This window comes from Zalophus californianus, chromosome 1, assembly GCF_009762305.2.
Source record: "Zalophus californianus isolate mZalCal1 chromosome 1, mZalCal1.pri.v2, whole genome shotgun sequence".
Classification (NCBI taxonomy): domain Eukaryota; kingdom Metazoa; phylum Chordata; class Mammalia; order Carnivora; family Otariidae; genus Zalophus; species Zalophus californianus.
This window is the reverse complement of record NC_045595.1, coordinates 17,096,877-17,118,419: the sequence shown is the minus strand read 5'-3', so window position 1 is coordinate 17,118,419 and position 21,543 is coordinate 17,096,877. Positions and strand designations below refer to the sequence as shown.

Genomic DNA, 21,543 nt, shown 5'->3' with positions numbered 1-21,543 from the left:
ATGATTCTGATATTTTCCCCTGGCTTACCAGGCATTCTTCTCATAGCTCAGTTATGTGTCCAAGGATTTTGTACTTTCTCCTCCTTTGTATGTTTGGCATAACTTTTTTTTTTTATTCATTCTAGTATTCTTCTTCATTTATCTCCGCAGACATGGGTCAGACCACACATTTGTAGGGAAGGATTCTCAACCGTCTAATTTATACGACATCAACAAGACGATATGGCATATGGGAAGGGCTGCAGCCTCTTAAGCGTTTACACTTCCAACCAGAATTCAGACCAAAGAGAAGCTGTTGTTTTGTGTTTCTTTTTCCAAGAAGATGTCTAAAAGCAGCTTGAAAAAATGTTTTGTAGGCTAGAAACCACTTTACATACTCCTCCACATGGCATCTTGAGGAACACACAACTCCTAATTAACTCTTAATAGACATCTCATTAAAGGGCTGAGCACTGGCCACAGGTTTCTTCTCCTTAACTCTACCATCATCATATGAATAGGTATTAATATCATGTAACTATTCATCATGGACTCATAGCTAATTAAAAGAGTTAATATCAAATGTGACTTGCCTTATAATAGAGTGAGTGTGTGATCTCTTTAGAATGTGGAACTATAGGTTGTGGGTCATCATTTAAAAGCAGATTATCTTTAAAAAAAAAATACTGCATTCCTCCCACATAATACTTACTCTGTAATTAAGCTGACACAGCAAAGGTAGCTTAAGGCCCATTCAGTTAACAGTAACTTGTGAAGTTAGGGGTTTTTTTTAAACCCCATCTGTATTTGGTTTTTGTTCAGATTTCTTCATTTTTATATCTTAATGTGTCTTAATGCATGCTGCATATTTCATCTGAAGTAAGAATTAGAGCATTGCATTAGAGCAGTAATGTTCATCTCTGTTTCTCCTTTATCCTCTCACTTTCTAACCGCCAGCATGGAGAATCCTAAATTTTGAAATACTGTTCTACTGCTTTCTAAGTAACTTTTTTTTTTAAAGATTTTATTTATTTATTTGAGAGAGAGAATGAGAGACAGAGAGCATGAGAGGGAGGAGGGTGAGAAGGAGAAGCAGACTCTCTGCTGAGCAGGGAGCCCGATGTGGGACTCGATCTCGGGACTCCAGGATATGACCTGAGCCGAAGGCAGTCGCTTAACCAACTGAGCCACCCAGGCGCCCCTGCTTTCTAAGTAACTTTTATTACAAAGAAAGACGTACTGAATATGTTAGGTGTAATTTTCTTTGTTTTTAAACTTTATCAAACATGGTTTATTTAGACTTCTGAACTGTTTTACTTACTCTTAGGTGTTCGGGGCACATTACATTGTCCAGGTCAGCACAGTTCATTTATTTCCACTGCTGTGAAATAGGCTGTTGTGTGATTGTAACCCACTTTAATCATCTGTTTGTCTGTTAGTGGATGGGCAGTTGGGGTTGTTCTGTTTGTTCCGTCTCAAACATACATGTCCAGTCTTGTACATACCTCACCGGCCCCCTCTGCAGGGTTTCACTGAGATGTGGCACTCCTCCAAGTGTGCTTAGTGGACCGGTTGTCACATTGAGACAGGAGTTGGCATCACTCAGCCCTCCGTTTAAATTGGTTGTTACTTTTTCGTAAGGTGAATTTTTTGGTAGAGGAAAGTTAGAGCATTGAATATTTTGAACATTGAAGCTTGATCATTCTTGTGTAACTTCTTATTTTGTTGTGGACTAATCCTGTGCATTGTAGGGTTTTAGGAAATTCTAGTTTTTTCCCCAGAGTGTATCAGTTGACACTTGGACCATAACACTCGATCATACACTTCCTAGTGTTAGGCTCTGTGGATGTAGTGGGTGTAAAATGACATTCCATTGTGGTTTTATTTTATTTTTTTAAAGATTTTATTTATTTGAGAGAGAGCATAAGCAGGGGCAGTGGCAGAGGGTGAGGGAGAAGCAGATTGTCCGTGGAGCAGGGAGCCTGATGTAGGGCTCCATCCCGGGGCTGAATCCCAGGACCCTGGGATCATGACCTGAGCCGAAGGCAGACGCTTAACGACTGAGCCACCCAGGTGCTCCTCCATTGTGGTTTTAAATTATGGTTCTCTGCAACTTAATTTGAGTATCTTCTGTTTACTGGTCATACAGACATCATTCTATAACACAACTACGTTGTCTTTTGCTCACTTTTTAATGGTTCTTATGGTTTGCTTTATAAATCTGATACACTGCTCCAGTTGCCTGTGTTTTCTCCTGTTTGGTTACTTGTTCTTTCTTTTGGGCATCTTCTAATGAAAAGAAGTCCTTGATTTTAAGAGTGAAATTGGGGCTCCTGGGTGGCCCAGTCCATTAAGTGACCGACTCTCTTGATTTCGGCTCAGGTCATGATCCTGGAGTCCCGGGATCGAGTCCCGCATCGGGCTCCCTGCTCAGCGGGGAGTCTCCTTCTCCCTCGGATCCTCCCCGCTCTCATGTGCTCTCTCTCCATCTCTCATTCTCGCTCCCTCAAATAAATAAATATCTTTTAAAAAAAAATAATAGAGTGAAGTTAGTCCTTTATGATTAGCACTTTTTGTGTTGTGTTTGAAATATTCAAGTTTTGTTTTTTTCACGGGTCTTTATCTAGAATTGGTTTTTAACATGGGGAAAGTGGTTGTTTCTGTATGTTAATTGTATAGCTAACCACCTTGCCCTGTGATTATTTCTAGTAACTTTTTGGCAGATTCTTTCAGGTATACAGTTTTATTCTCTACAATCAAACTGCTTGCTTCATTTTCTTAATTGACTACTTTGGGGTACAACCACTCTGGCAGCATTAAAGGGACATGGTAATACTGTTACCCATGTCGTGCTCTTGATTTTGGAGGAGATACTGTAGGCATGTCTCCAGGAAGGATGACATTTGTTGTATGATTATTGATAACAGTCTTCTGGGGGCTCAGGAAGTTCCCTTGTATCCTTGGTTTTCCAGGAGCTTGTCATGAAAGATACTGAGCCTTATCAGATACTTCATGGGTATGATCAAATAAGTCTATAAAGTTATAGACTCATAAATGTTTTTTTTTAAAGATTTTATTTATTTATTTGACAGAGAAAGAGAGATAGCGAGAGGGAACACAAGCAGGGGGAGTGGGAGAGGGAGAAGCAGGCTTCCTGCTGAGCAGGGAGCCCGATGTAGGGCTCGATCCCAGGACCCTGGGATCATGACCTGAGCCGAAGGCAGACGCTTAACGACTGAGCCACCCAGGCGCCCCACGTTTCTTGATTTTTCACATCAATTTATCGACTTTATTATTTCAGAGAACCAACTTTGGGGTATATTGAGTCTCTCTGTTGTATGTTTTAACTCTGTCGTATTTTTGCTTTTTATTTTTCTTTGATTTTTATCCTTGTTATGCTTTTCTCTGTACCTTCTATATTCTGTTATTCTTTTTCTGCTTCTTCTCAAGAATATAGAGCGTGTAAACATCAAGCTTTTTTTTACTTTTCTGATGTAAGTTCAAGAAGGCTTTACGTTTCCCTTTCCCTCTTTGTGCTATTTTTACTGACTCCCAAAATTACATTTCTAAGCACAGAGAAATTTATATTTTAAACTTCTAACTTCTAATTTCATTGCATTATGGTGAGAAACCTTGGGCTGTATGTCACTGACTTTTTGAAATTTGTTAAAATTTGCTCTTCGACTTAATTTGTGACCAATATTTTTTAATGTGTAACGTGTGAGCTTGAAATTAAATACGTATATATTCTCTGATTGGTGGGCATAGAACCATCTTGCTGCATTTACATCCACTGTTGATCTTAATTGAGTAAAGTATATTCACATCCCCACTGTGAGGCACATTTTTATCTCTGGCCTGCCATTCTGTCAGCTTTTGCATTGTATAGTTTGACACTCTTTTATTAGGTTCCTAAAAGTATGAAAAATTAAAATTTTCTGGTGAATTAAACCTTTTCTTCATTACATTGTCACCCTCCATTTCTAATAATGCGCTATTCTTGATGCCTTTATTAAGTAATAGTACTATGAAAATGCCACCGTTCCTTGGGTTTGCTTTTGCCTGGCTTATCTTCTATGCTTTTGTATTTCCCATTTTCGTGCTCTCTGTGTGGATCATTTCTTTAGAGGTGTTTTATAGCTTTGTGCTTTTCTTTTTACCTGGTGTAATCTGTTTCCCTTGACTTTATTTCTAGAAAATTTTTTGATCTTTGGGTTTTTAAAAAAAAAAAATCTCTGCACATCTCTAATATTCTCTTGTTGATTGGAGATCTTTATTATTCTCTCTTTTAATTATCTGTTAGATCGATGGCTGTGCTAGATTTGGGATCTGGCAGATCTCATCTTGGCAATCTTGAGTGCTGACACTGTCGATTGATGGTTCTGCTCAGTGTTAGTGGCTTCCTTTCTTGGTGTTTTGCTCTTTGTGAGCTCATTACTTGGACAGCTACAACTGGGATTAGAGAAACTGTCTGCAGAGGATTTTGTTTCTCTTAATAGCCAGGGGTTGCCACTGGCTTGAGATCCCGTTTGGCCATCCCCCCGGCCGGCTCTGTAGAATCCCAGGCTTCCTTTCCCTGCCCTGGACCTGGCTAGTCCAGGGCTGAGCTTCCTGATGCTGAGCTACTCAAAGCAAATATGTCTGGGTGTGACCCTACCCCTCCAACGTTCCAAATACTCTATCCAGGTACAGGATCCCAAATATAGACCCTGGCTCCGCTACTTCCACACTCTGGCCCCACTCCTGGCACTCTAGTCTTTTGGGATTTTTTGGAAGGTAGTAATCTTCTACCTTATGTGAGATTCGTGATATCCCAAACTATCATGCCCCCTGGAGCTCCTGGTCAGTCAGAATTCTGAAAGCGAGGTTTGCTTCCATCTGCAAGAATTAGAGCAAGAGGGATTTTCCTATTCAATAACTTTAACATGATTAGTTTAAACTGTTTGTTTAAATATGTTTTAAGTATTCTCATTGAGGATAAATGCTACTAGTCTTGTTATTTACAAGAGGATAATATTCAAATTAAAGCTGTAGGGTATTTGAACGTTTTTATTTAAAACCACGGCAAACCCTCATTATGTGTAAAATATTTGTTTCTGTATAAAATTCTAAAACCAAAAATATTTATCTGATTGTGTTCTTTGTTTTTGAAATCCTCATTAACTTCTTAGCTACATATAGTTAAGCATATAATTAAGCTTATATATAGTTAAGTTATATATATATGTAGTTAAGACTCCCTTAGTACCACATTCAGGGCTCTTCCTCCTGAGGCCCTTACCAGCATTATGTCCCTCCTTCTGATCTTTCCCATCTGTCCCCCTCCCCCTTTCCTAGTCATCACCAAGGACTCATGTTTTCCCCACACCCTTGAGTCTTTCTGTCTCTTCCCTTGAAATGTCCTTCTCTATACTTGTACTACACACCCCCAGCCCCAGCCATGTCTGCATGGCTGTAACCATTTATTCTTCCCCCACTGAAACAGTCATGCCCTCTGTGCTGCTCACAGCGTCTCCTGCATGCACATCTGTGATGGACTTGTCCCTTTGTGTCTTCTCCAGCCAGAATGTGATGTTCTGGAGGTTCAGTGAATATCTAGCTCAGCATTATTTCTCCAGTACCCGACGCAAAATACTCCAAATACATCCTCATTAAGCATTGGTTAAATAGTAATAAATTATTTGGGGTTCTTTTTTTGCTTTTTTGTACTTAAAATTTTTTTGAGGTATTTATTTTTATACATGCAGAACAGTAAAAACCCTCAGTGTGCAGCTCCATGCATTTTCACAAATTAAACACACTGATGTAAGCAGCCCCAAGATCAAGAAAAAGATCATTACCAGCACCTCAGGCCCCCCCTCCCCTGAACCATTTTCTGTCTGCCCACCCCTTCCCTGGTTAACCGCTGTCCTGATTTCTAACACCATTGATTACTTGCATCTGTTTTTGAACTTTGAAATTCATATAATCATAAAGTCTGTGTTTTATGCTAGACTTCTTATGTCAGCCTTACAGTTGGGAGACTCATCCATATTATTGTGCGTACTTGTGTTTCAAGCATCAAAGGTGTATGGTAGCTTTTACCTTTGTTCCATATTTGTGTTACTTGTTCTTATTCTTTTGCTCGTAGAAGGGGCTGAAGAGGAAAAAATGGAAACAGATACTGATGGTCAACAGCCTGAAAAGGTGAAGTCTGTCTGTTTGAATTCTCCTACCACAGGAAAGACACAGAGAGAGCATGCCTTTCAGAGCATAACGGTTTGGGTTTATTTTGACCTTTGATCCCTCTCAGGGGATTACAAATGATTCTTTCAGCCATTGGACTTTGCTGGTTTAAGGTGTAATTCTCACAAAACATAACATATGACATTTTTCACTCTTCATTCTGGGAAGATTTATCTATTCCCCGGCCTCCTCTTTTATATCCCTTTCAGGCACAGTTGGGAAAATGAATACAAAATTGTGGTTTTTATGAATATTGAATTACAGGGCTTGGTCCTGTACTTGTGCCAGAAGAGAATTATAGAATATTAAGGGATTTTGTAGGAGAGTTAACTGCCAGCAGGAAAATAATCAGGCAGGTCTTAATAAGAAGATGATGTTTGAGGTCGGTTTTAAAGAGCAGGTAGCGCAATAACAATTGAAATTGAAGTGGAGGACAGGGAATCAAAGATCCGACCAGCATTGGAGGAGGGACACTAAAGCCTGTGTGCAGAAGGCACCATCACAGTGCCCCCTGTGTCTGTGACCCGCCCTCTTACTCAGAGAGGCTCGGAATGCCTGGTGAGTAAGGCAGAACAGGACTTTACAGTGTCTTCGAGATCAGGGGCACGTGATTTAAAAATGGGCAGAGGACCTGAATAGACATTTTTCCAAAGAAGACATCCAGATGGCCAGCAGACACATGAAAAGATGCTCAGTATCACTCATCATCAGGGAAACACAAATCAAAACCACAATGAGATATCCCCTCACACCAATCAGAAAGGCCAATATCAAAAAGACAGCAAGTGTTGGCAACAATGTGGGGAAAACGAACCCTCGTGTACTGTTGATGGGAATGTAAATTGGTGCAGGCACTCTGGAAAACTGTGGAACTTCCTCTGAAAGTTAAAAATAGAACCTACCATTTGATCCAGCAATTCCACTACTGGGTGTTTATCCCAAGAAAATGAAAACACTAATTCAAAAAGATATGTACACCCCTGTGTTCACTGCATTATTTATAATAGCCAAGACATGGAAGCAACACAAAGGTCCATTGATAGATGAATAGTTAAAGAAGAAGTGGTGTGTATCTTACACACACAGGAATATTACTCAGCCATAAAAAAGAATGAAATCTTGCCATTCACAACAAAACAGAAGTAGACCCATAAATACAGAGAGGAAACTGGTGATTGCCAGACGGGAAAGGGGTTAGAGAGATGGGCAGAGTAGGTGAAGGAGGATTAAGGTACAGATTTCCCATTATAAAATAAATAAGTCACAGGGTTGACAGCATAGGGAATATGGTCAATACTGTAATAATGTATGGTGACAGTAACTAGCTTTATCACAGCATTGTGTAATGTATAGAATTATCAAATTGTTATGTGGTACACCTGAATCTAATAAAACTTGTGTGTCAGTTATACTTCAGTGAAAAGATAAGATTAGCACATGATGAGCATTCATTCACTATTTGAGTGAACATATACAAGCTGGGATTTAAGGTCTTGATTGCCATGTGTTTTAAAATTGTAATTAGATGAGGATGAGGTAAAATCGTTCTTACACTGTTCTAAATATTATGCTTTGTACTTTAGATTTGTGCATTTATGAATTCATCTGGTTCCTAAACAGTCTCATCAAGTCAATGATAATCTCTTCATTTTATAGACAGTGTTACATGATTTGTCCGAGGTCACAGGGATTTCGAAATCCATAAATGAAACCAAATTCTAACCAGAGGAATTGAAGTTTTTGGTCCCCAGAGCATAATCACTGATGCCCTATTGTGACTCTTCCCAAAAACCATTAGCAAATGACTATATTAAAGGGCTTTGTCAGCTTTTTTATTTTGGCAGCATTCCATCTTGCTTCTCTGTTGATCATGTCCAGTTTAAATGCTCTTGGTCCTTTTGGACAGGTAGTCGATCATTCATTTGTTCATTTATGAAGCCTTTCTCTGTTTAACCAGTAAGTAATATATATGAATTTGCATGACATCCTTTGGACATTGTGACCCTGGCTTTATAGCAGAGGGCACAGAGAGGGTAGGGACTGTGTGTTTTGGAGGTGTATTGACATGTGAGCACTCAGGTGTTGAGGAAGTGAAAGATATTTCTTTGAATTTATTAATTTCTTTTTCAGCTCTTCTCTCCAAGGCCCTTCTGAACCTAGTTCATTTCCTGACAAAAATAGTAGAGGCTTTTGTTACTCTAAGGCAATGTCACTTGTAGAAAGACTGTTTTTGCTCACTCTTCTTTTCTCTTCTTTTGTACCCCTTTCAGGCAGAAAACAAAGGGGAAAATGAAACAGACGAAGGGGATAAAGCACAAGACGGAGAAAATGAAAAAAATAGTGAGAAGGAGCAGGACAGTGAAGTTAGTGAGGATACCAAATCAGGTAATTCAAAGAAACTCTTTAGACTTCGTTTATTTTTAAAAGATTTTATTTATTTGAGAGAGAGCGAAAGAGCTGGAGGAGGGGCAGAGAAAGAAGGAGAGAATCTCAAGCAGACTCCCCATTGAGCACGGAGCCTGACGTGGGACTTGATCTCATGACCCCGAGATCATGACGTGAGCCAAAATTAAGAGTTGGATGCTTAACCGACAGCCACCCAGGCGTCCCCTCTTTAGACTTTATTATGTAAAACTAAAAAACATTGGAGAAGTGGGGGCAGTTTAATTATACAGAAATATTACCTTACTCGTTTTGGGTTTGTTTCTTAATGTAACAGTAAATGTACGTTAGAGTTTGAGTTTTATTTTGCTCCGAGGCACCAGTGCTAATGCTAGGGGCTGCCTTGTGTCAGTAGCATGTAGACAGACAAGTTGTTCTGTGTGACTGAAGTCACCACGCAGACGTGCCATTTTGGTCTCCGAGTCAGTGGCTTGTGGAAGTGCTTAGCTCTCAGCTTCTGATTTCCCGCAGATCCCAGGGTTTCCAGGAGCATTGCATTGACTGATCTTGTTGGTCTTCGGGCTTAGTTCCCTTTGTCTCTTCGGGAACTACACAGAGAGCTTGGAGAAATGAAGGGGAGACAAAGTGTACTATTCAGAAAATCCATCTCAGATAGAGGCGCACTTACATGCATGGAATGATTCTGCACAAATCTTAAGAAGGCGGTGGCACTGAGATCTCTTTGTAACCTCAGTCCTAGTTTGTCATGTGGCGGAGGTGAGAAGTATGGTGGCTTATTGAGGCTGGGCACACTGGTAATAAAGCTTTCTGATTTCTTTCAGAAGAAAAGGAAACTGAAGAGAACAAGGAACTCACTGATACTTGTAAAGAAAGAGAAAGCGATCTTGGGAAGAAGAAAGTAGAACACGAAATTTCCGAAGGAAATGTGGCCACGGCTGCCGCAGCTGCTCTCGCCTCAGCTGCAACCAAAGCCAAGGTTTGCCGCTCACAGCCCTTGCCAGGCTCCCTTCAGCTGTGAATGGTCGCCTTGTTTTCCGTTACTGGGAACGGTAGTACCCAACAGGAGATGACTGCTTGACCGGCATTTCTAGGTTAAGAATTTGCAGGCAGGAGGAGGGGCGGGGGTGTGAGTCGCAGATCTGGTCGGGGGTGGGGGGGCTGCCTTCCAGGCATTCCTTGTTCCGCTCTGCACTTGGCTCTTGGCGTGTGGACACTGCGGGGGGGGTGGGGCACAGAACTTAAAAGTCCCTCGTGTTGGCCTGCATAACTTGTCTCGGACTATTCCAGTTTCTGCTCGATTGAAATGTTTGTGATCTTTAAGACAAAAATCTGTTTCCTTGTATAAATACTTCACCCTTCTCTTACAGACTGAAAGGAGAGGGGGGACCTAAAATAACTCTTTTTCTTCTTGAATTTGCCAGCTTTTCTGGGGGTGGTTTTCTCTATTTATAACCTAGTATTGGCTTCATGGCATATTTAAGAAGAAAGGAGAATGTTATTTTCCCCACTTTGTGTTAATTTAGCATTTTAAAGCCTTCCAGGCATGAGTATGTGAAGTTTTAAAAAACACCTTTTCACCTCTTCTCCATCCTACCCTCCGAAGTAGTTTCCTTCCATCGTGGATTCCCATGTTCTGAGCAGTATTTACTGGAACATACCTAATCGTTTTATCTTGAGCTGTTCTTAATCTATTGGTCAAGATATTCTTTCATGGTCTTTAATACCCACAGACTGTACAGCTGCTGCAGACTACTTCTCCAAGTGTTTAATCTGTGATGCATGATTTATAACAGACCCACAGATGACCCAGTTCAAACCACGAGACCTCCGTTCTGAGTGCCCACCATCGGGCATAGGTGCCGCCCGTGAGGAGGGGGGATGTTGCCAGTCCCTCCAGGCGGCTACCCCAGCTGCTGGTTCCTGTTACAGTAGCTGGAGGTCCTGCATGTTCAGACTTCCCAGTCTCTTCCCAAGATGCCTCCTGATCTTCATGGTGATTTAACTGCAGTATTAGGTAGTCTCTCTCCTCTACCTTCCCCTACCTCTGGGGACTCTTGACAGAGTGAGTACTTACGTGGATACCAGTTTGACGGTGGTTTCAAGTCCATTTGGTTTTGCTCCTTCATCAGAAGTAGTTTTTGGAGCCTCTCTTCCTTCTGCCAGGTTGGACTCTGGCACCTCATTGTCTCTGAGCTGAGTTCTCATTGTTCAGACTGTCACCAGGGACCTTAAGGGCCGCCTTGGGCCTGTTTCACAAATGAACTGGAGGCCAGGAGGGCTTCTGTCCTTTGTGACTTTTATCAGCAGACAGCATACCATCCCCCCAGTCTTCAACCCACAGCCTGGGGTCCTCTCTCTCTCCTCTCTTTCTTTCACTTTCCACGGCTGCTAAGCCACCAAATCCTTCCTGGTTGTGTTAGTGCCCCTGGTGATGCCCAGCCCCTTCACTACTCCCTTGGGCTGGCTTCCCATCATCTGTTGCCTGTCTCTTTCAGCCCATTCTGTGTTTTCAGCCAGAGGAATCTTTTTCATTTTTTTTTTATTGAAGTATAACTCATACTTGAATAAGTCTATTGAATATACGTCTACAGCTAGGGAATTTTTCACAGACTGAGCCCACCTATGGGCTCACAGACAACACCCACATCAAGCAACATAACATTCCCAGCCTTCCAGAAGCTTCCTCATATTCCCTTCCAGTTACTGTGCCCCTCCCCCCAAGAATGGTTGCTAGCCTCTTAATGCCATGGATTACTTTCTGCTTTTTTGACTTCATATAAATGGAATCATACAGTATGCAGAAAAATCTTTAAAAATACAAACAGGAACATGATACTTTCTTAAATAAGCTCCCTAACTCAGGCGAAAATTTCAAACTCTTTAGTGTGCAATTCACGAGTTTTCCTGCTCAGGACCCTTCTCGGTTCTCAGGCGTCATTTCCTGCCTGTCCGACCTGAACTGTCTCTTGCAGTTCTCCCAGACAGAACCCACTGTGACGTCTACGGCTGGGCTGCTCTGGACCCACTTCCCTCTCACAGAGTTGTTTCTCTCCCTTGCCCTCCCATTGTTTCTTCTCCCTCTGCCACCGTGCCTGCTTCATTGTAGGTTGCCAGAGCAGGAACTAAAACGGTAGACTCCGTAAAACATTTTACAGATGCTTCATGATGTTTTCATGGCGGATGAAAACATGGTGGCCTCATAGCTGTTAAGATGTGCAGCTTTGGACACAAAAGTTTGTGTATTGTGCACTCCTGACCACCTTGCAACAGCTGTTTGATTCCTTTACTGTAGAAAAACTGCTTTTATGGATCAGTTGCTCTGGTCCTTCCATACTCCGTACAAGGTTTAGAAGAGTCCAAAGAACATTTTCCTTCCAGGTCACTGAATTTTTACTCCCTCATGCTCACTCAGTCTTATTTCTGATAACTGGGAACTTAGATCATTATTCTCATGACAGCTGCCTTTCCACAGATCTGTGAGTGATACACATGTGTGTGATGCATGACTTGGCACGCGTGAACTGTTGAGTGCCACTTACAGCTGGGTGTCATGCATTTCACAGCACACATAATCATTTGTGTGCTACATGGGAATTAAGGGTAAGGAATTCATTGAAATTACTGTAATTAGTACAGCTTATCTAGCCAATCCAAGTTTTCTCTTATTCTCTTTTTGTTCTTCTGTATCTATAAACAGCTTTGTTATTAAGAGTTTTCCTTGATACATTTTAATTGTTTGTCACACTGACATGGAGTGGTAATTATAGGTTCTGAATCTAGCTCCACAACCCGCAGGGAGGGTGGGCATGCTTTCTGGCTTTTCCCCTTCCTTGCCATATGAGGGACTCTTCAGTAGCACATCCGTTTTTTCGTTGCACCTACTGACAAGCTGTGAATTGACCCACCTGAAGAGTGGTGTGTGGGTGTGAGAAGGAGCACCATTGGTTGGGTGCTCTGTATCCCTTCCATCTGGGTGCTTAGGTTTAGCTGGAAGGAAGAGTCCAGAACTATTGCTGGAATAAAGCAGAACCCCCCCCCCCCCAACTAAAGTATATATTTTTTCAGCAGCAGGATGATTCAGTTCTTCCAAGATAGCAGAGATTACATTTTCTTAAGACCACAGACATTTCTTTCAGATTGATTCTGTCACCATCCCATGTCCATGTACCTTGAAATGGCTAAAGTAGTTTTGTCTTCATGGTTACTGGGTGTTGGTTCTGGAGTAACAGGAAGATTCTTTCTTGCCCCTCAATGATACCTCTTACTTGCTCCCTTTTGCCTGAAATTCTTTCTTGAGATAGGAAATTTTTCATTGTACGTTGTAGTCCTTAGGCTTTACCAGATTAAGTATTGACAGAAATGGATTGACGCTATATGCATTGATCATTGAAACCATCTTTTTACTTGATACTGCTGAGAGAAGACAGAAGGAGAAATTGACCTATTTGACCATTTTGCCCACAGTTAGCTATATTCACTTTCATCCTTAAATGACTGAACAGAATCTACCCTTGTTCTACTAGTCGAAATCCATGCTTAGTTGTGTAGAGTTCACCTTAACTCTGTTACAACCAAGTTACCTCTTTGTTATCATTAATCTTTTTGTGGTTGTTCTTCATCTAGCATGCATCCGTGGCATGCTCCCTGACTCCATCATTCTTAAGTTCCATAAAGCCAGTATGTGAATACACGGGCGCTCCCTCCAGCCCTTCTTGGGAAGGTCCTGGTCATCACTGCAGCCAGACCTTCAGGATTCCCCAACCTGAGCATCAGCAGTGCTCTTGCCCCAGTTCCCCATGGCTGTGTAACCACCACAAAACCTGGCAGCTTAAGAACATCATCACTTTATTGTATTTCACCATTGTTGTGAGTTAGAAGCTCAGGCCGACTTAGCTGGAAAAGTCCTGCTCTGTGTGGCATTGGCTGGGCTGTGAGGGGGGACCTGGGTGGCTGTACCATGGGGGACTGGCTGGCATCACCGTCCCCACACAGCTCATCTACAGAGTCATCTTGGGCTTCTTCATATTAGGATGGTATCACAGTAGTTGGACTTTTTACGTGGAGGCTTATAACTTTACGAGTAGAGTGTCCTGAACAATGAGAATGGGAACCTGCCAGTGTCTTATGGCTTGGGCCCCCAACCTGGCACTGTATGACCTCAACCCACCTCTCCCATTCAAAAGTTCTATCCAGATTCAAGGTGCGGGGATCATCGACCACACCTCTAGATGGAAGGCGTGCCACCCTAACCCCACAGTCTGCCCTCTGGTCACAAATTACCTACATTTCTCCCAGTTGAAAAGTAAAGATTCCATTGTTTCATGTTTATGATGTCAGGCTAAGGCTGGGGGTCTCAGGTCTTCTCTAAATCAAATCCAGGTACAGATGAAGCTCCCTTAGGAATGGTCTTTCAGGTACAGCTCCTTGCATCTTGGTCTTCTCAGTTGGAAGAATTTGAGAACTGACATAACAGTGGTAGGACGTGTGGAGAAAAACTGCACTCTCACATTCAAGAAGAGTGAAAATGGGAGGCACCAAGAGAGCACTTGTGGTTCATAGCAACTTTGAAATCTAGTCAGGTGCGCATTTCCAGTGTCTTTCTTCACCAGGGGCCGGTCCTGCCCCCTGTGACTTATTCTCTGCAGCTTTTGACTTGGCCTTCTGGGCTTTGGATTCCGCCTTCTGAGTCATTTTCCTTTTCCTTTAAAAAAGCAGCCCTGTTTGGTGCTAAGGGGCCCTCTTTACCTGCAGTAAGAGTCCCAGAAGGAAAGAAGAGTGTGAAGGAGGTGGGGGGGAGGCAGGAGGGGAAGAAATCATGGCTGATTGAAAACTCCAAACTTGAATGAAAACATTAGTTTATGGTAATATAGAATATAGGAGACATGTTCTAAAGATACTTAGAGATCCTCCCATCTCTTGAGAGGGTCTAAGAGACAGGCATACCCTTATAATTCTTAGAAATCATACCATGCACTTGGTTTAGAAGCTCTTACAGCCACACCTTGAGCTGTTTACTCTGAGGTCACGATTAACTGGTAGTGCTCTGGATTTTATCTTTGTCCTGAAGCCATTTTCTAGTTTTAAATCCTTGCTGGTAGCAACTAGAGATGAGAAACCGTTCTTTCTTCAAATCCTGCTCTGTTTGCTCTCAGTTGTCTAGGAGATTTCTGACTCCAATAATGATGGCCTGGAAACTGAATAGTTCCTTCTTTGGTTCCTTTCTCTTCTGGCTGCTTGTAATAAAATACCTAAAGGACGTTTATGTTTTGCCTGGAAATCACTTCAGCCAGATCCACAAGTTCGTTAATGACCCTTCCTGTCCACATCACTAGAAGTGACAGTGTTGTTAATAGAATAAAGATTGACTTCTCTCCGACCTCCAGTAAGTTCTCCCTCTCTGTCTCAAAGCTCTCGCCAGTGGTTTTCTTGAGGTCCTTTCAGCCTGCGCCCACTTCATGATCCAAAGCCATTGGATCTTTTTTGATAAAACAGCACCCCATTTCCAGATACCAAATTTCTCTTCCCAAAGCAAGACTTAGCAGTTAGAAAAAAGAAACCAAACAGCCATTTTATTATATCTCATGATTGTACAGAATTTGAGCCCTAAACACCTGGGGGCAGTTCTGCTCCACGGGGTTATTTGTTGAGTTGTAGTGGTATTCACCTCATGGGTAGGTTCGTCTGGAGTGTCTGAGACAGATCCCTTCAAGTCCTGATCCTTGGCAAGGGTGGCTTGACCCTGTCCCCTCCTCATACAGTCTCATGGTCTCTCCCTGTGGTCTCTGGAACATACTTACTACGTGGCAGGTGGGGACTCCCAGAAGGAACGTTCCAAGGATCAGAACATGAAGTTCCCAAGCCGGAAGCTGGAAAATGGCACCACTCTTTTCTCTTGGGCAAGGCAATTAGAGAGCCTGTCTTGATTCCAGAGGAGGGATTATAGACCCTTCTCTCCATGGAAAGAAGGCCAGTGACTTTGTGGCCATCTTTAATCTACCACAAGTCCCTTCTAAGAATTCCTCAGGAAAGTATCCACTAAAATATCAGTTCTAAATAGACATTTGTAGATAACTGTAAAAGGCCATTGGATTTCAAATTTGAATTTTTAATTCCAGCTATGCCATTTACTCGTCTCTTAACCTGAGGCAACTAAAATAAATTTTCTGAGTGTGTATCATTTTGTTTGAATCAGAAGTCCTTTCTGATCTGCCTTTCTGACAAGATTATTATTATAAGAATCAAATTAAGTATTAAAAAATATTCTATAAGCTGGAAAGTGCCATATTTTGATGATTCATTAAACCAGTATCTGAATGTGCATTATGTGCTGGACTCTACTACAGTAGTAGGTTTATTTGGTACCAAAGAGATATGGATGGTGCCTGCCTCTTAGGAACTCACAGTCAACCCACTAATCTTGAACCTCACATTTTGGTTGACCCATTAGGATTTACAGTTAGTTGTGAAGGAAAAAAAAAACCAAAAACAAACTAAAGAACATGTATAAAATGCTGGAAATGTAACCTTAAGGAGTCAGTATCAAGTGAGATCTAATTAGGGATTATATACAATTTCATATAATGTATATTGGAATGAAACTCTTAAATACACAATACATAAATTTAGTCTACTTTTGCATATTTGATTTTTACACAAGTTATGTTATGGATGGATTACTGCTTTAGTAGATATTTAATCCCTCACAACAAAGATCTTTCCTCCGTAATGTCGCAGATGATTTTTGAGTTTCTTGAACTCTTTCATCTCTTAGATGTGGAAACAAACCCACAGAAGGTAATGAGAAGCCCAAAGTTAGGTGACTAGTTGTAGAACCAAGACCAAAACCCAGATCTGCGGACTTGGGAGTCTGGCTGCTCCCACCCAATACAGAGACATAATCTGATAAAATTCTCCATTCTAATCAAAATGTTTTTAAACATTTTACAATTAAAAACCCAACAGCTAGCTCAAAAAAAAAAAGTACCTTTTTTTGTTGTTGTTTTTGTTTTCTCAGTATGTTTGTGATTTAAGTTTCTAATTTTGAAGAACCAAAAAATAACAGAAGAAGGAAGGAAACATCTAATACAGTTAACTCCTCCCTGTCTCCATGGGTCACCTTACTGGCCAGTTTTTTTTCTACGTGCCCTTCAGAAAGGAGTTCAGTTCCTAGTTAACTGACCCTTGGTGAGATTATTAACTTTTCTAAGCTTCAGTTTCTTTCTGTATATAAAGAATTCTTTTCCAGCAGGTTATTCTTAGAAGTAAAAGAAGTAGCATGAAAATACAGCATGATACCTAGAATGTCATAAGTGCTTAATAAAACCCAGTATTCCCCCTTAGTCCAGTAATGAATTTCAAGAGTTAACTCTCACTTTTACCTTCTCAGATTTTTTTTTTAAAGCAGACACGAGTTGTATTTGGATCCATTAACTTTTGTCCAGTGCTTCCTAACATTTATATAATCATTTCAAGGCCCTGTGAAGGTTTTGGAATTTCCTCCAGAATTTACTTCTAATAAGACTTTGTGTCTCTTTTACTGCATTGACTTAGTATGTGTATGTCACCAAATCTGTAAAGTAGCATAATTTTTTTTTAAAGATTTTATTTATTTATTTATTTGACAGAGAGAGACACACACACACACAACACAGTGAGAGAGGGAACACAAGCAGGGAGAGTGGGAGAGGGAGAAGCAGGCTTCCCGCCGAGCAGGGAGCCTGATGCGGGGCTTATTCCCACGACCCTGGGATGATGACCTGAGCCAAAGGCAGATGCTTACGATTGAGCCACCCAGGTGCCCCTAAAGTAGCATAATTTCTTAGAGTCTTGATAACAGGACATATGGTGTTCTGTGAAGCATACTACTTTCTTGCCTTCTCCCAGGTGCAAAAGCTTGTACCAGTAAAAATAAGGGTAGTCATAGAAGTCAAATAAAAAAGGAGGCTCTTCCCCTAGATCTAGAAATGCAGGAGATCAAGAAATGGCATGTTAATACATTCATTAGGATGCAGTCAGCAAAATTCAGAAAGTGAGGCAATGCAAAGGACCAGGCCGTTTCTTTCAGAGAAATCTGTTGGATTTCTCCTCTTACAAATAAAGATTGCAAGATGGAGCAGAGGAGAAGGTGCAGTCATTTGGTTTTAATAATTGTATAAAGAAAATCAGAGCTAATATATAAATAAACATTATTATTAAAGCCCAAAATATGAAAAAGCCAAATTTGATGTGGAACATTAATTCTTTTCTCTGGTTTCCACTCAAAATCCAAATGTTATCAAGCTCACCAGTGAACAGTTTTTATACTTGATATGGGGTAATTTTGATACCTATTAAAATTTTTTCTTTAACTAGAGGTCAGACTGAATAATTCTATAAATCCGTAAATAAACTGCCATAGAATTTAGAGATTGAAATTTTTGTTTTTTCTTTCCCTTAGTCTTTTACTCAAATTTGTTTCTTCAGTTTGAAGGCCACGGGTTTTTCATATTTCACTCCACAAAGCGCCCATGTTCATTTGTAGAGATTTTTGGTGGTTTTGCTAACCTTGAGCACGGGTGAATTCTAGACTTTTGATAAAGGCTGCCACTTCTCCCTGTTCTGTCTACTCTCCACCTCATCTCCTTGTTGCCTCTCTCTCTTAAGTTGCCAAGCATGCAAAACATGGGGCTTCCCCAGGCCTTGGCCCTGGGTAGTGCAAGTCAGGTGAATGGATAAAATACAGCACAGTAAGTATCATCGTGGAGGCTGTGGGAGCCATGACGCAGGGAAGCTGCCCCGAGGAAGTGATGCCTGATGCTGAGTTTTAAAAGACATGTTGGGGGGGCGCCTGGGTGGCTCAGTCATTAAGCATTTGCATTCAGCTCAGGTCATGATCCCAGAGTCCTGGGATCGAGCCCTGTATCGGGCTCCCTGCTCCACAGGAAGCCTGCTTCTCCCTCTCCCCCTGCTGGTGTTCCCTCTCTTGATGTCTCTCTCTGTCAAATAAATAAATAAAATCTTTAAAAAATAACAATAAATAAAAGACATGTTGGAAGTGGTCCAGGGCAGGTGGAGGAGGGTCTTCCAACAAAAAAGAGCTCCCAGGGCCACAACACTGTTAGGTCACAAGTACCAGTCACCCACTGTGTCCTAGGCACTGTTCTCCTTACGTTGTGTGTCTCCTCACCACCACCTCATGTGGGTGCAGTTGTTTTCCGGGGTCCTAGATGAGGAAACAGCACAGAGAGGCAGGGTAACTTCTAGGCCATGGTTACACAGGCATACCTCGTTTTATGGAGCTTCACAGATCCTGCAGTTCTTTTACAGATTGAAGGTTGGTGGCAATCCTGAGTTGATCAAGTCTGTCAGTGCCATTTTTCAGTCTGTCACTGCAAAAGCAGTGCATTTGCTTACTTCGCATCTCTGTATCACATTTTGGTGATTCTTGGAATATTTCAAACTTTTTCATTATTGAATTTCTTACAGTGATATGTGACCAGTGATTACCGCTTGCTGAAAGCTCAGGTGGTGGTTAGTATTTTTTAGCCACGAAGTATTTTTTAACTAAGCTATATACATTTTTTGAAGCATAATGCTATTGCATACTTAATAGACTTTACAGTATAGTATAAACATAACTTTTACTTCTTTATTTTAAAGATTTTATTTATTTATTTATTTGACAGAGAGACACAGCGAGAGAGGGAACACGAGCGGTGGGAGTGGGAGAGGGAGAAGCAGGCTTCCTGCGGGGCAGGGAGCCCAATGTGGGGCTCGATCCCAGGACTCTGGGATCGTAACCTGAGCTGAAGGCAGACGCCTAACGACTGAGCCACCCAGGCGCCCCTAAACATAACTTTTATATGAACTGGGGAAATCAAAAAATTGATTTGACTTGCTTTGTTTTGATACTTGATTTATTGGGTGGTCTCAAACTGAACCTCCATTATCTCCAAGGTATTTCTGTGCAGGCAGTAAGCCCTCTAGCCTGCCCTTTCCTGCCTTTTATGAACCTCTGTGTGATGTCACGTATCAAGAGAGAAGTGATCCACAGGGGTTGGCTTGGCAGAAAACTCTTAGTGTAAAAGGCGACAAAGCGAGTACACAGGAAACTGTTAAAGAACATTCTAAATATATCTGATTAATGGCTAACACTGGTCCAGTTTAAATTCTCAGGTAATTAAACCACACTTGATGCATAAAGTAGCACATAACGTTTGCCGAGACAGCCACTGTTCAGGACCTCTCCTGCCTCAGACCGTGTATGTCACATTGAAGAGTCTTTAGCCAGGTTTTTAATCCCTTTTCTGCCACCTGATAGTTGTGTAGCCTTAAAGAGGCTTTTTTTTTTCTTCCCACTTTTTGTTTGGAAATAACTATGGTTTGGCTCAATGGGTTAAACGTCTGACTTCAGCTCAGGTTATGATCCTGGGGTCTTTGGATTTAGCCCTACATAGGGCTTCTGCTTAGTGGGGAATCTGCTTCTCCCTCTGCTCCTCCCCCATGCTCATGCTCACTTGCTCGCTCTCTCAAATAAATAAAATCTTTTAAAAAAATAAAATAACTATAGGGTGCCTGGGTGGCTCAGATGGTTAAGCGTCTGCCTTCGGCTCAGGTCATGATCCCGGGGTCCTGGGATCGAGCCCCGCATCGGACTCCCTGCTCAGCGGGGAGCCTGCTTCTCCCTCTGCCTCTCTCTCTCTCATGAATAAATAAATAAAATCTTAAAAAAAAAATAAAAAAATAAAATAACTATAGTTCACAGAAGTTGCAGAACTTGATATCACAGAACAATCCTGTGGACTGTTCACCAGTTTCCTCCAATGGTAACGTCTTATTTTTAAGTAGTCTATTATTTCTTATTCTGTTTTCTCCTTTATGATCTTGTTAATTCCATAGACTTTTGTTATGCTTTCAGTGTTGTTTGTAGTGATTTTAGGATGCATCCTTGAGTTGTTGCAGTTTAATCCCAAGTGTTCTTACCACTTCTTCAGTAATGGGAGAACCTTACTGCTTTTCCTTGTCCACTGCTTCTCACTTCCTTTCTCCACTGCAGTGTTTTCTTTGATGAAATAGGTTACTTTCCTCCTGTTCCAAGAACTCTTGAGAACTTCTTTCTGTGCAGGCCTACTGGCAATGACTTCTCTGTTGTTTCTCTTAAAAGGTCTTGATTTCACCTTCCTGTTTGAAGTATATTTTCAGTGGGTACAGAATTCAAGGTTGGCGGTTATTTTCTTTCAGTATTTAAAAAAAGTCCCATTCCATTGTCCACTGTAACTATTAGTAAACCAACTGTAAGCCTTATTGTGCCATTGGAGGTGATTAAGGATGCTGTGCCCCCCTCCCCTTTTTGGATACTTTTCAGATTATCTTTTTGGTTTTAGTACTCTGTAGTGTACCTTGTTAAGATTTTTGTTGTTGCATTTTCTCTCCTTGGGTTTTGCTAAGCTTGAAACATTGATCTGTTTCATCTGTTTTCGGACATTGTCACCCATTACCTTGTTGAATACAGTTCACACTTGAACAACGCAGGGGTTAGAGGCACCAACCCTCCCCACAGTCGAAAACCAGCCTATAACTTCACCTCCTCAAAAACTGAACTAATAGCCTGCTGATCACCAGAAGACTTATTGATAATATAAACAGTTAAGACATATGTTGTACATTACATATATATCATATACTGTATTCTTAAATAAAGTAGGCTAGAGAAAAGAAAATGTTAAGAAAATCATAAGGAAGAGAAAAGACACGTATAAGTGGGCTTACACAGCTCAAACTCTTGTTCTCCAAGTGTCCTCTGTGTTGCTTCTACCTCATTTTCTGTCCGCTTCTGTGATGCCATCTACAGAAATGTTATGCCTTTTGCCTGTTTCTCATGTCTCTTGTGCTTGGTTGCGGGGTTTTCTTTTTTTTGTTTTTTGTTTTTTTTTTCTCTCTGATACAGTTTGAGTATTT

General features: G+C 41.3%; 1 protein-coding gene across 3 annotated transcripts in view; it reads left to right on the top strand.

Annotated features, from left to right (window-relative positions):
- Positions 1 to 21,543, top strand: part of SMARCC1 (SWI/SNF related, matrix associated, actin dependent regulator of chromatin subfamily c member 1) — a 174,828-nt gene that overhangs the window by 120,698 nt on the left and 32,587 nt on the right. For 2 of the 3 annotated variants that reach the window (XM_027584620.2, XM_027584622.2), the window contains exons 22-24: positions 6,110 to 6,165; positions 8,475 to 8,589; positions 9,429 to 9,583. In XM_027584620.2, coding sequence (XP_027440421.1) covers positions 6,110 to 6,165; positions 8,475 to 8,589; positions 9,429 to 9,583 — 326 coding nt within the window. The remainder of the gene's footprint in view (positions 1 to 6,109; positions 6,166 to 8,474; positions 8,590 to 9,428; positions 9,584 to 21,543) is intronic. The other variant, XM_027584621.2, reaches the window with a different exon arrangement.